General features: G+C 37.0%; 1 protein-coding gene across 13 annotated transcripts in view; it reads right to left on the reverse strand.

Moving 5' to 3' along the window:
* MCF2 (MCF.2 cell line derived transforming sequence) overlaps positions 1 to 14,181 on the reverse strand; it is a 128,518-nt gene that overhangs the window by 48,918 nt on the left and 65,419 nt on the right. For 3 of the 13 annotated variants that reach the window (XM_070066950.1, XM_070066958.1, XM_051831587.2), the window contains 9 exons: positions 13,889 to 14,005; positions 11,891 to 12,040; positions 10,655 to 10,782; positions 9,879 to 10,059; positions 7,070 to 7,189; positions 4,921 to 5,112; positions 3,726 to 3,917; positions 2,009 to 2,180; positions 422 to 469 (listed from right to left, as the gene is read on the reverse strand). In XM_070066950.1, coding sequence (XP_069923051.1) covers positions 422 to 469; positions 2,009 to 2,180; positions 3,726 to 3,917; positions 4,921 to 5,112; positions 7,070 to 7,189; positions 9,879 to 10,059; positions 10,655 to 10,782; positions 11,891 to 12,040; positions 13,889 to 14,005 — 1,300 coding nt within the window. The remainder of the gene's footprint in view (positions 1 to 421; positions 470 to 2,008; positions 2,181 to 3,725; positions 3,918 to 4,920; positions 5,113 to 7,069; positions 7,190 to 9,878; positions 10,060 to 10,654; positions 10,783 to 11,890; positions 12,041 to 13,888; positions 14,006 to 14,181) is intronic. The other 10 variants (XM_070066952.1, XM_051831588.2, XM_070066954.1 and 7 more) reach the window with 6 other exon arrangements.

Below are 14,181 nucleotides of genomic sequence, written 5' to 3' on the forward strand. Positions count from 1 at the left end.
TTATCCTCCCATGCCATTTATTCATTAAGCTGCCGTCTTCCTCATAAATACATTAGGTAGTCTTAAACTGAAGCAAATTCAAGCCCTTCCCAACAAATAGTTGGATTGTGGAAGACACAAGCATCTCAAAGGAAAGAAAGCCTGATTCACTTTGACATCATTACTTGTTTTTCCTTTTCAATGGGTCCTTTTATGAAAGATACTCAGTTTAGTAGCATAATCTACTTTTAACATAGTAATTTTCCAAGGTCAGTTTAATGCTAAGAGAAGATAGTGAATGACTGTTACCACAAAAGGAAAAGAGTTACTTGCAGGCAGAATTCAAGAATGAATTGTTGCTGATTTTAGATGCCAAACTGGTTTTTCACATGTACACAAACTCAGAAAATGTATTGGTGATAAATATAATAAAGATGGGTACCTTTTGAAAAAAGTTTACATGCTTGAAAGAAAGAGTATCCAATTCCCACTGCAGAAAAAAAGTGCAAAGCCATTAAATAGGAATATCAGAAAGAAAAAAAAAAATGAAACCACCCAGAACAAAACATACTTTTGAGTGACTACTGATTTGAGTGGGTCTTGGACAGTCTATGCAGAGCCTCTGTTTCTCAACGTAAGGTTCACTACTGTAAGAACCCCTTGAAAGGAGTTGAGCTTTTAGAGAACTACTAAGCAAGAAGCCTTAACCAGAGAAAAGGTGTGGTCCAGTTCATTGAGCACTACTCATAGTCTACAATTTTTTACACTTGTTCTTTACAATGACCCTTCAAAGTCAATAGGTATTATTGTCCCTATTTTATAGACAAAGAAACTGAGGCTGAGAGAGGTTATGTGAACTATCCAAAGTCACACAACCAATAAATGGAGCCAGAAATCTAAGTTAGGTCTCTCTTTTGCTTAAGGATATCAATCTATCCTATTTTTATTCCTGTAGCTGCTGATGTTTATACCCTTTAAGGATTTTCTTGTACTTTTTACTCTTCATTATTGCTGATATTTCCAGTATCTTTGAAGTATCTTTAATATAGGCAACACTTCATTTAAAGTGTTTTTATAGTTTTATTTGTGAGTATATTTGTGTTTCATAATTATTAACTATCTAACTTTCATTGCATTAACCGATTTACCTGATTTCATCACCTATTTTTAATTTGATCTGTGTGGGGAATAAGCTGTATTTTTATGATCATTTCCACTGCCATAAGCCTTCTCTGTACTTCAAAGCATTTCTTCTATACTAATTAGCCCTCTAATTCTATTTAGATCAGAGAAACTAAATTTAGTTCCAGGTTTACCCATTGCACTAAGTTAGAGTCCCAAGACCAAATTACTCTAAGAGACTCCAAAAAGGCAACTCAAGGGAGCTATTGGGGCAATAGGACCATCTTATTTCAGAGTGGTTCAACAATATTATGAGGATAATTATTTTTCCATAGAACTTAGAAATGAAGTCAATATTAAATGGTTCAAAGTAGTCTACAAACATTAAAACTAGACAATGGACTATGTAACAACAAACTATCAACAAAAGTATTTGGTTTACTAGCAGTTATTTTAAAAAGGCAATCTGTCCTATTATCTAAGCCATGCACTTACCAGAGCTTGTTAGAACCAAGTAATACTTTATCATCCTAGAATAGCAGCAAATATGTGTGTATGCATGTACACATATGTGTATAGAAGTACAGAAGCTATCCTCCACTTACTGAAGAAATATGTGACTTTAATGCTGATAACATCTTCATACTCATTTGTAAAGCTGGAGGACTAAGTCTTAAGATGTTCATGACTCTGTACTATATTATATTACTACTGTATTTTACTACTGTATAATAATCTCAACATGACCCCTGCCTTGCACAATGTAACTTAAATATGACCAGATGCTGACATAAAATTGCAACTTATCAGAGTTAAATAAAGAATTTGCTATTTACATAAAGAACAATAAGGCAAACAGTATCAAAGCAAAAAAGGGATAGAAAAAGTGAATGTAAGGTATTTTTACCATGTTTAGGTGGAAAAAATGGAGCTCTAGATCTGATCAAATTTTCAGATGCAGGTACCATGAATTGGATTGGCCTCACATGTTTATCTGTCAAGTTCCTAAAACCAGCCTGTTGGTTTTCAAATATGCTCCGAATGTTTTCAAGCTTCAGTTGTACAGTCTGCATTTGAACCTGTAGGTTGCATAAGAATTCTATAAAATATTTTCAGAAGTGGATTCAGTACAAATACTATTACATTTCTCAGATTTAGACAGTCAAAATATGAATTTATAGTTTAAAATATAGCAGGAAGAAATTTAGGAAAGTGACAGAAAACAGATTAATGTGTTCTCTTCATGTGGATATAAAACCAAGGTCTCAACCAAAATGACCTGGAAAAGAAATTTATCAAGAATCCATAAAATTGGTCACTGGGTAGAATGATTTTCCCTCTTTTGCTGGGAGGCATAATTGCTGGGAAAGGAGAAATATTACTCTTTCCTGTTTAGCATGAGAAAGCCACTAAATTATAAAAGTAGTTAAATGAGTAACAGTGTCATTGTACTCCGTACATTTTTAGCCTGTGGGACCCTCTCTTTATGGGTCTCCACATTGTAACAGGCTCCTCAGAGCCAGTGACGGATAATGGGTCACAAATACTTTAAGGCAGCTAGTGACAATCTTGGTCGCTTCCAGAGAATCATGCAATTATTGCCAAGACTGTATTTCTGATTTTCTGGGTCACCTCCTAGGATTCAGTGAGGCATGAGTTTAGATGCTGCTCCAATCTTAGAGTCAACTATACATATTAGCAGCAAATAGCATCACAAATGCCCTTATCTGCAGTGTAAAAAGAGTCCTTCAAGTCATCTCCAAGGGGGCAGGACTCAATGAAACTAGAGGTCTCCACCTGCTATCACCAGTTTCTTCCACCTACTCCTACTTCCCCAAAAAGACCAAGATTTTTTCTTTATCCCTTCATTCAAAAATTGATAGGAGGCTGGCACCCAGGCTCACTTGGCTAATCCTCTGCCTGCGGTGCCAGCATCCCGGGTTCTAGTCCTGGTTGCTCCTCTTCCAGTCCAGCTCTCTGCTGTGGCCCAGGAAGGCAGTGAAGGATGGCCCAAGTGCTTGGGTCCCTGCACCCGCATGGGAGACCAGGAGGAAGCACCCAGCTCTTGGCTTTGGATCTTCGCAGCACCGGCCATGGCAGCCATTAGGGGAGTGAACCAATGGAAGGAAGACCTTTCTCTCTGTCTCTCTCTCACTGTCTATAACTCTCTCTCTGTCTCCCTCTCACACTGTCTAACTCTGCTTGACAAAAAATAAAAAAGTAAAAATAAATTTAAAAAACTGATAGGAAAGCCAGATTTCTGTTCACAGAGCAACAGCTGGTGACTGCAGCACAAAATAATTTAGGGTACAATGCTCCTGACATGAGCCCAGTGTTCTAGAACATTATTTGGACCTTTCTCCAAGGATGTACAAGAAAATGTACACAAGAGCTCTTAATGTAGGGAAAGAGTTTTTAAAAAAAGGATTCAGAGCTCAAAAGAAAAATTACTTTCATTATAAAACAGGCATATGCCTTGGATCCTTTGATGCTTAACAGTGACACTATCACCCCAATCTTTAAAAGGACTGCCTAAGTGCATGCTGACATTAGCTGTGATTCTCACCCACCTTACTATATTATCACTTTTTAAAAATTGTTTTGTTTGAGAAAAAGTCACCTACCTTGAGTTCAGGAGATAAAATTACATCAAACTCATACTGTAGGGAATCAGGATCATAATTTATAAAGGGCAGAGCCATTTCAAGAAAATTTTCAATGTCTTGAATGGCTTTCTGAACATCCTCTTTAGACTGAAATTTATCAATTTCCTGATTAGCTAGAAGACATTCTCCTTCATCACAGCACTGACGAGCCTGGTGAGAAAAATCAAGAAAAGAAGCATGAATGAATAGATAGGAAATAGATTTGCCATTAAGAGAATAGTTACCATGTCCTGGCTTCTGTGAATCCGAATTGCTTTCAGAGCTATTTAAAAATAAAATTCTCTAGGTTCTGCCCCCAGAAATTCTGATTCAATAGTTCTGGGCCCTAAGCCAGACATCTATAGTTCTCCAGAGCTCTACAGGTATTGCTGATACACAGCCAAGATTGGGAAGCAATGCATTTATTTCATAATAGGTAATTTATTCTGCAGCAGGAGTTGGACCATTTTTTCAACACTAACACCTTAGTTGTATGTTATTTTCCCAAACTCAATAACTGAAATATGAAACTCCTAGCAAGATACAAAGTATATAAATGCTTAATGGTTGCTGAGGACAAGAATAAAAGATTCCTTCCTGGAGAAGATGTACAGATTCTAATGTTTATGTTCAGATATGATGTCTTGAAGTGATAACCCTATTTTATATTCCTTTTGATTCCTTGCCTAATCATGAAATGGGTTAGACTCACAAGACATGGAGGAATATTTTCTAGTCACTGTTGACTTTATTTTATTTCATACTGTAATATGAAATGTGGAAGGAGCCTCAGGCTTCAGTAAAATACAACTTAGTCTTCCAAAAGTGTTCTCAGCGCAAACTGTTACCAGTAGAGGCTTCAGAGATGTGCTCAAAATAGAAAGGAAGCCATCACTACCACAACCTCAATGTTCAGAACAGAGGGCAAAATCTGTACTATACTGAATCTGCCATGAATACTGCATAGGTAGATGGATTAAAAAGCATAATCAAACTGAGTCCTTCAGATATCTTACAAGTTTAATTCCAAAGCTACACTAGACCTTGACCATACAACCTGTGAGAAGATAAAATGTATACCATGAGGGAGAGGGGCAAAGTATGCCAGGCCAGAAGGACCTAGGAAATAAAATTATAAAATTGCTCAACAATGAATCATTTTGTATCATACTACCTGCTGTAGTAGTTTATGCATTTTGAAGGTCCTGCTGAGCTGTATTCGTTTGGCTTTGATCTCATTAATCAAAATATCAGAAAGGTAACGTAACTCATTGCACCTCTGGCAGATTAAATCAAGTGCATAATGGTGATTTGATGCAAGCCTGTGTCCATGCAGTATCAGAAACCGGGACTTTGCTAATAGATCCTGATTTTAAGAAAGAAAGAAAATAATGACTACACAATCTCTGTGCATGTAGAGGAAAAAAATAAAATAATGAAGAACCAAATTGAGCAAGAGAGACTGCTGAAAACATGATCTGATGCCATACTTCTCTAGGCTGCAAAAACACAGTTACAGCAGTGAGGTCATCAGTAACTCACACTGGTTACACAAACTGAAAATAACCATCCTGCCCAGAATGTGAATGTAAATGAGATTTGCCCCTCCTGGTATGTGCAGATTTCAAACAGAATCATATGTATATGTATATGTATATGTGCATATATATGGAGGAACATAACAGCCAAACAAAAAGTAATATATTTTATATCATTATGCCCTTGCAAATCTCACTACAATTGCCCCTCAGTTGAGTACATAACATTACTGAGCTAAGTCTCATAGGACTTCCATGTCAAAAGGGATCTGAGCAACCTTGCTTTCACCCTGTCAACTATTGACTCCCCCAGTGTAGTGATGGACACCTAGCAGGAGTTCAAGAAATTTTAAATAAAGAAAATTGAAGCCCAGAACAAGGAAGTATCTAAACGGGATTAAAATGAGGAGCTACTGTTGAATGGGTACACAGTTTCGGTTTTACAGCAGGCGAACATTCTGGAGTGTTGACCAACACTGTAAATATGCATCACACTAATGAACAAAACACTTAAAATGTTTTAGATGGCAAATTTTATGTTATGTACTTTTAACACAACTAAAAATGAGAAAAGCTATTAAAAGCAAGCAAAAACTGAAACAAAGCCTTCTAGTTTGTAAGCCAGTTTGCCTTCTCTTTCTACTATACCATAAGATTATGTAAGTTGCCCCATCATCACAGAGATCTACCAGCATAATTCTAGAACTGGCTATTGTAATTGCTGCCTCCAAGTTTTTGTTTTTACATGCTTATGGTTTACCCCTAAATCTATTTACTTGCTGATAATATATCTTAAAAAGCATCGCTTACCTTTCATATATACAACAAAAGAATTAAGTCAGAGTTTTTTAAGAACTAAAGTCTTGAGTCAAAGCTTTAAGACTAGCAGCAATGATGACACTGTCCCCTTTGAGTACTTATGGGTGTTGTGCTAAGTGCTTTATGTACATCTAAATGAATCCTCACCATCCCTCTACACAGTAGGTCACGTGGGGCTGGGCATTGTGGTACAGTGAGCAAAGCTGCCACCTACAATGCCAGTATCCCATATCAGAACTGGTGCTCTGCTTCTTACCCATCTTCCTGCTAATGAGCCTGGGAAAGCAGTGGAAGATGTCCCAAGTGCTTAGACCCATGCCACCCATGTCAGATACCAGAATAGAGCTCCTAGCTCCTGGTATCATCCTGTCCTAGCTTGGCATTTGTAGCCATTTCAGGACTAAACCAATGGATAGAAGATTTTCTCTCTCTCTCTCTCTCTCTCTCTTCCCTTTCAAATATTTTTTTAAAAAAGTAGGGTACTTTATGGGCAATTTACAAAGGAGGACATTGAAGCTCAGAAATAAATTTACCCCAAGTCATACAACTAGAAAGACTTAAGTAGATGTGTTATGTGAATCTGGGTTTGGTTCAACTACATACATCATATAGTGGGTACTTAACTGATTAAATTCCTATACATTTCCATCATCACCAAGCACCAAATATCATTTCTGATAGACGTTTTTCTCACTTCTCTAAAATAACTTACACCCTTTTCTATTTGGGGGGTTAAAACAGCTTGCACCATTATTTCAGTGGTTTCCCTTTACAACAACATGACACAACTGTAGGGTAATCCCCAGTACACATAGAATAAGACAAAATATAAATCAATATAATTGTGCCAATTATACAGAAAGTTGTTATGAGATTAATCACAGTATGGGTTTATATTATTTAGTCCTCCCAAAACATAACTATTATGTTCTATATAGAGAGAAAACATCTGAAATGTAATCTTACCTGAGAATTTTCATCTAAATTTTCCAATATTTTTATTTTTTGTTTTATTTGAGCTATATTCCCTGTTACATCAGCCAGCTCTGCTTGTTGGTTCAGTAGAAATTCAACTTTAGTCACAAGCTAAAAATATAAAATGAAGTTTTAAAAGCATACAAATTGTCAAGCACTTCCCCTTTATGTGATGAAGGTTTGTAGGAAATCCTATTAAAGAAAAGTATCAACATGGAAAAACCACAAATGTTGTGAAATATTTTATTTGATCACAGAAATAGAATATGCTAAAATTTAACCTCCTAAATATCAGTGCAAACCCATAACATAAAATACCACTATGTTCATGGGCAGGCATTTATGTGTGGGCATGTATTTCCACATATGTAGACATAAAAGTATGCACATGTGTATGTGTGTGTGAATGGGTGGGTTTATTCCCCAGTTCAATAGTAAATGGTCCTAGGAGCAATGAGCACTCCTGGCACCCATATGCAGATCTTTACTATCATTTCTCAAGAGGAAAAAAAAAGGGATCCTAAAAGATCTGAGGCAGAATAGCTACAAGATGAGCTTGGAATATCTATTCATGGCAGAAAGTCAATGTTGGGATATGTCACAAGGATAGAGTAGTCAAGAAGTCATGAATTAGACTCTGAAAAAAGTAGGAATCTATGAATCAAAACATTCAATGAGCAAGGAGAAGAAAAAGCTCTTGCTTTGGTGGAATGCCTAGAGTGGACTGATAAACATGAAGGGTCACTAGGATTGGAAAATCATTGTAACTGACATAGCAATAAAGTTTGGCTTTTGGCTTAGGCAAGAAACATAAATAGACGTTAAACCTGGGGAAATGTTAATGAGGAACAACATATTTGTGTTGAAATTTTCTCCACAATCATTTTCTACTAGATACAAGGAGGAAAACTGTAACCATACACTGGAGAAATTCAACAACACCCTGACAGGGTAGTCAAAATCCACATCCACAATGAGCAGAAGGTGAGCACCATTCACTTTCAGATGTGATATCCTGAGAAGAGTCCATCGCTTATGTCATATTTTAGCTGGTCATACACATACTAAATCTAATCATGAAACAATGAAATGAAGTCCAAAATGAAGATTATTTTATTTTAAAAAGACGGTATAATTCAAAATGTCAGTGATATAAAAGACAAATGTTCTAGATTCAAAGATACTAAAGGAGCATGACAACCAGGCAATACCTGCCTCCAGATTGGATCCTGGAGGAAAAAGAAATTTCATAAAGGACATTACTGACTCAACTGACAGAAGTGAAACATCAATAACAGATAATATAAAAGTATCACATTGTTAAATGTAGTGAATTCGATAACTACCCTATGTTTATACAAGGGTATTTCAAAAAGTTCATAAAAATAGTATTAAAATTTGTCTTGGGGCAAAAATATTTGAAGTCCATAGATAATCTTTTTATAATATGCAGTTTCCATGAAAATTTTGAAAATATCTTATTTAGGGGAATATTCTTGTATTTAGGGGACAGGAACCATCATTTTTGTAACTCACTTTCGAATGGGTCAGAAAAATATTTTTTGTCAGAACAATTTATATGTATATATATATATATCTTTATAAATATATACTTACCTATATCTGAGGGGAGGAACAGAAATGATAAAGCAAATGTGGCAAAATAGTATCAGCAAGTTAATGTAAGGAGAGTGTTTCCACTTTTCTCATGTTTGCAAGTTTTCTGTCAGTTTGAACTCCCACATTTGTTTTAAGGCTAAACTCCTAAACTCCTATCCGCCCATCACTGAGGTACAGAGCATGTCAGTGAGATTACAATACTGATCAGAGATAACTATGAATTGGCATAATAGAATATAACCAGAGGAGACAAACTTAGTATGGATACAAATGAACACATACACAGATGTATATTTTTTTAAAGTGCTATTTTGCATGTATTTGGTTGGGGAGTAGGGAGAGGCACATACATCTGCAAGGACCAAGAGAAATGTAACCTATTCTTGCTTCAGGCAGTTTCACAGAGAACATGGCGTTTCAAAAGAAGGAAAAAGGCTGCTAGCAAATGAGTCCTGTGTCCAGAATGCAATGCTCTTATCCAATCTAATTTTGCTAGAACAAATGGAATACAAAGCAAGTGAGCCAGTCAGAGGCTGAAAACAAACTGGACACATACAGAGAGATGAAAAGAGTTTTCCCTGGATCTCCTGTTCTAATACTATGAAAGAGATTGTGAAGAGATTGGTGAAGACTACAAAAAAAAGGAAGAAACAAAATTTGTGTATCTTTCCATATATGATGGATTATCCATGAGGGTCCAACTGGAATATGCAGAACTAAACAGGATTTCATTTCATACATCAGGCTTTTACATAGAAATAAACTTACTGGATCAAAAGAATGTCTCTTAGATCACATGGTCATCATAGGTACATTATATTTAAAAACCAAGAAAGAAGTTAATATTATTTCCTTGGGAAGCTATCTCACAGTCTGAAAGCACTTTATACCTAAAATAAATTTGAATAACAAACCTCAAGGAAGAAGGCAACTTTGTCCCTGTCATACATGTTGATGCTTAAGCACTTTCTCACAGGAAATGAGTAAGCCAAAGGAGGAGAAATTTGGGCACTTGATTATAGGTTTTCTTCATTCTAAGTCAAGATTCACCCTTACTTGCCTCCTTTTTTTTAACCACTTTATAGCTGTAAGCATCTTGCAATATTGGATTTCTGATCGTTAGGGCTTAACAACCTCTGACACAATGAAAAAAAATGTATAAAGAAATGTTTTCACTGACCTCTTGAAAATCTTGCTCAAATTTCCATAGTTGCAGATACTGCTCCATCTTTAATTGATGTTTTTCCCAAAATCCATCAAAAGCTATTTCCATATCATGTACTTGAGCCAACAGTCTTAACAAATAAAAGTCAAAGAATTCCTTAAAACCAACCATCTGTCTTGGAGGCATGCACCTAGATCTGGCTGGGGAATTAAGAATTATAGGCAAAGGGGCAAGCACCATGGCATAGTAGATTAAGCCTCTACCTGCAGCGCCAGCATCCCATATGGGCACAGGTTCAAGTCCCAGCTGCCTCAATTCCAATCCAGCTCCCTGCTGATGGCCTGGGAAAGCAGTGGAAAATGGCCCAAGTGCTTGGACCCATGCCACCCATGTCGGAGACCCAAAAGAAGCTCCTGGCTCCTGGCTTCAGATTGGCCCAGTTCTGGCTGCTGTGGCCAGCTGGGGGGAGTGAACAAGTGGCTGGAAGGCCTCCCTCTCTGTCTCTCGCACTCTGTCTATAACTCTCTCAATTAATAAATAAATCTTTTTAAAAAAAGAATTATAGGCAAAGTCATAGTAAATGATTAAGTCTACTTGATTTAAACAATGGCAATCAATGCCCACAGAATTTATTCTGCAAGCCAGCTAATATTTGAGACACCCCTGGAAGGAGTTCTCGGATTCTCAAAGGTCTGGGAATACTTTAATACATAATAGAATGCAGCAAAAATGCCCAGTTCTCTTCCAAAAATATAAAATAAGTAACTCTAATCCAAAAAGGGAGTACTCACTTATTAACAGTTTGCCAGTCACCATTTATTTGCTGATGACGTTCAAGACTTGAACTGACGGCTTCTCTAGGCACTTCCAGATTTGTTAGCAGAATTTTTCCTTCTTTGGTCACAGCTGTAAGATTATTCTGTATAAAGGCACAACAGGTTGTATCAGCCAATTAATCACCTTACTTGAAATACCTAAATAGAAGGGAATGTACACCTATGGCATACAGAATAAAAAAAAAAACAGCAAAACAGCAGGTCTAGAATGGCCATTGCTTTAATAACTATCTGAAAAATAAAAGAATACTTCAGTACCACAGAAACAAGAGTTGTCAGGATCCAAGAATCCCTTGCTTTTGAGATGGATATTGCAACCACTATTTTGCAAGACAGTTGTGGGCAGAAGTGCCACTTTCTCTGTGTGCACGTTTTCTTGCTGGTAGAAGTTATAGTCTATTCTACTTTATTCAGTTAACATGTCATAAAATTATTATTTATTTACTTGACATGAAGAGGGAGAGGAAGGGAGGAAGTGGAGGGAGAGACAGAGAGATATTCCATCAGCTGCTCCACTCTGCCAAATAACCACAATAGCTCCCCATTGGAGCTGAAGCTGCTGGCAACGATATTCAGGTCTCCCATGTGGGTGGCAGAGACCCAACTTCCTGAGCCCTCACTACTGCCTCCCAGAGTCTACACTGGCTGGAAGCTGTAGTCAGGAAACAGAGCTAGGAATTAAACCCAGGCACACTGATATGAGACATGGGCATCTTAACTGCTAGGCTAACTGCCCAATCCCTGCTAATATTTTTATGTATTCAAATAAAGCAGTAGCAGCTCAGTAAAGACCACCACAATAGAAAGCATAAGTTCCAAACACATTTTAAAGCACATTCAGATATAGTGGAATGCTAGATTCTTACCTCACTTTCCAAATGAGGGGGCCTTTCCATAAAGAATACATGGCCGAAAGAAAGTGATTGTAGATTTTTTTATACTGGAGCATTTAAAAAGCACTTTATTTCCAAATACACAACTTCTCAGGATCGTGCATCATTCACAAAGGAAATGCCTAGATATACCATATCCTGGACATTCTTGCCTTGTAAAATTTTATTTTTAAAGCTTTTTACATACAATTTAAGTGTCTTTTGTCTCGTTTTACACAACAATGGCGTAAAATGGATACCATAAACACTTCTAGAAAAACACCATTCAAAACCTTTCTCTGTCCAATCTCAGACATACCTTCAACAGATGATACCTTTCAGCACGAATTGCCAGAATTTCTTCTATTGAAGGAATATCACCTGGTAGTTCAGTCTCAGCCAGTTCAGTTCCAAAGGACTGTAATATCTGAGCCATTTCTTTCACTGTGAGAGCAAAATTTTCTATAGCCTGTAAAGAACCAATGATTCTTTTCATTTTAAGGAAACTCTGCCAGCACATCAAAATGTGGATCAGTAATCATATTTATGTTTATTTTGGTATAACAAGTAAACACATATACTATGAAGTCTCATCTGCAGGAAATTTGGCACTGGCCTTGGCAATCAACTCTTAACTTTGCCTCTAAGCTTCTAAGAAACTAAAAGCAAGGCTAATAGTCTTCTTTGGATGATTTTATCCAAATTTTGATATTTATTTATTGGATGCTGATGAAAACTATTTCTTCTCTTTTAGGGAAACTGTTTCTTAAAGATGTCGTGTACTGAGTAATTTGTTTTATGCCCTTGAAAATCGGTGGTTTCTTTATTAACCTCTGCCATTGAAAATCTGCTTTATAACAACTTTACTTTTGAAAGAAAGATGAGAACAGCTTTTTGTTTATTATCATTTATGGACAAGCAATAGCATTCAAAATAAGATGATGGCCTAAGGAAATTGGAAAACAACTTTTGAAATAAGTACTATAGCATATTTGAAATTATCATCTCAAGGGCACAGTAGGTTAACGCCCTGGCCTGAAGCACTGGCATCCCATATGGACGCCGGTTCTAGTCCCGGCTGCTCCTCTTCCAATCCAACTCTCTGCTATGACCTGGGAAAGCAGTACAAGATGGCCCAAGTCCTGGGGCCCCTGCACACATGTGGGAGACCCAGAAGAAGCTCCTGGCTCCTGGCTTCGGATCGGCGCACCTCCGGCCGTTGCGGCCATCTGGTGGAGTGAACCATCAGACAGAAGACTTCTCTCTCTCTGCCTCTCCTCTCCCTGTGTAACTCTGACTTTCAAATAAATAAATAAATCTTTAAAAAAAGAAATTATCATCTCAAAAGTTCTGTTGCCCTAAAATGGCAAGTAAGGGTTTGTTGTTTATTTTGTTTCCAAAATCAGTTACTCACAGAAAGAGGGGCAAAATGTAGAGACAAAATGACCATCTGTTTAGCAGGCAGCTCAAGGTATCTGCTTTTTTATTTAAAACTTTATAGGTTATAAAAGCAAGAGATGGCTAATTTTGACAATAAACCTTCATATGGGTGGATGAATTTTTGAACGAATGCAATGTGACTGAATTTTTGAAGCAACTGCCGTGTGAAGAAAGTAGATGAGGAAAATGGAACTCTGATATCATGAAACAGTATTTCCTTTGGAATGATTCCCTTATCTAGGGGATTTGATCAATCACTGACAGAAAGAAGGGCAAACTGCAGAGACCACATGATACTTCACTCACAGATTCACACCTGGACAGTGCACAGATGTATTTGCAAATTTCTAGAACTAAAGGACTCTTTGCTACAAATAGAATTGCCTCAGGAGCATTACTAGGATGAAGAGGTTAACAAAATAACTTTTATTTATTGAGTGTTTGCCATAGGCTGAGCACTGTGCCAAACATTCTGCATTTGGTATCTGATTTAATAGTTTCAGGATCGCTATAAGGCAAGGTATTATTCCCATTTTATAGTTGGGAAAACTGAGATTCAAAGATGTAAAAATCAGCAATGCCAGGATTTGAACCCAAATCCTTTATTTCTTCGAGTTACTACATGGCCACAGGAAAAGGGTGGGCAGAATATGATCTCCTTATTCCCTAGGCCTCTCCTTCAGTTGCCATCCTCAGTGAACTCTTCATCATTTTTAGATAATTTCCTATGGGAAAAAAGTCAAGATGTTGAATTATATATGTATTTGAAAAATAGGAGACCCAAAATCCTGTTTTTACCAAATAGGAAAAATTTCTAGAGCTAGTTTAAAAGCTAATATGAACTACAGGCTCTACAGGAAGAGCAAAAACAACATACATTTCTGAAGATGATCCATTCACTGTGGCAGTACTGCAAGGTGCCGCCTAACTCAGGGGTTAACTGCTTGTCATCAATGTATGCCAGCAAATCACTAACTGAGCTCAGCATAACAACCTATATAAATAAGCAAGAAAGATACTGTAAAATGAACTTTAGCAGACATTTAGCAGAAAATTAGCTTTATAAATGGTTCTAGCAGTTCTTTCCTGTACATGCCCCCAGACATGTAGGCAGGACCTTCTTCAGGTAATAACTATTTTTATTATAAAACATTTCTCCATAAAGCTAAA

The sequence above is a fragment of the Oryctolagus cuniculus genome, chromosome X, assembly GCF_964237555.1.
Source record: "Oryctolagus cuniculus chromosome X, mOryCun1.1, whole genome shotgun sequence".
Taxonomy (NCBI): Eukaryota; Metazoa; Chordata; class Mammalia; order Lagomorpha; family Leporidae; genus Oryctolagus; species Oryctolagus cuniculus.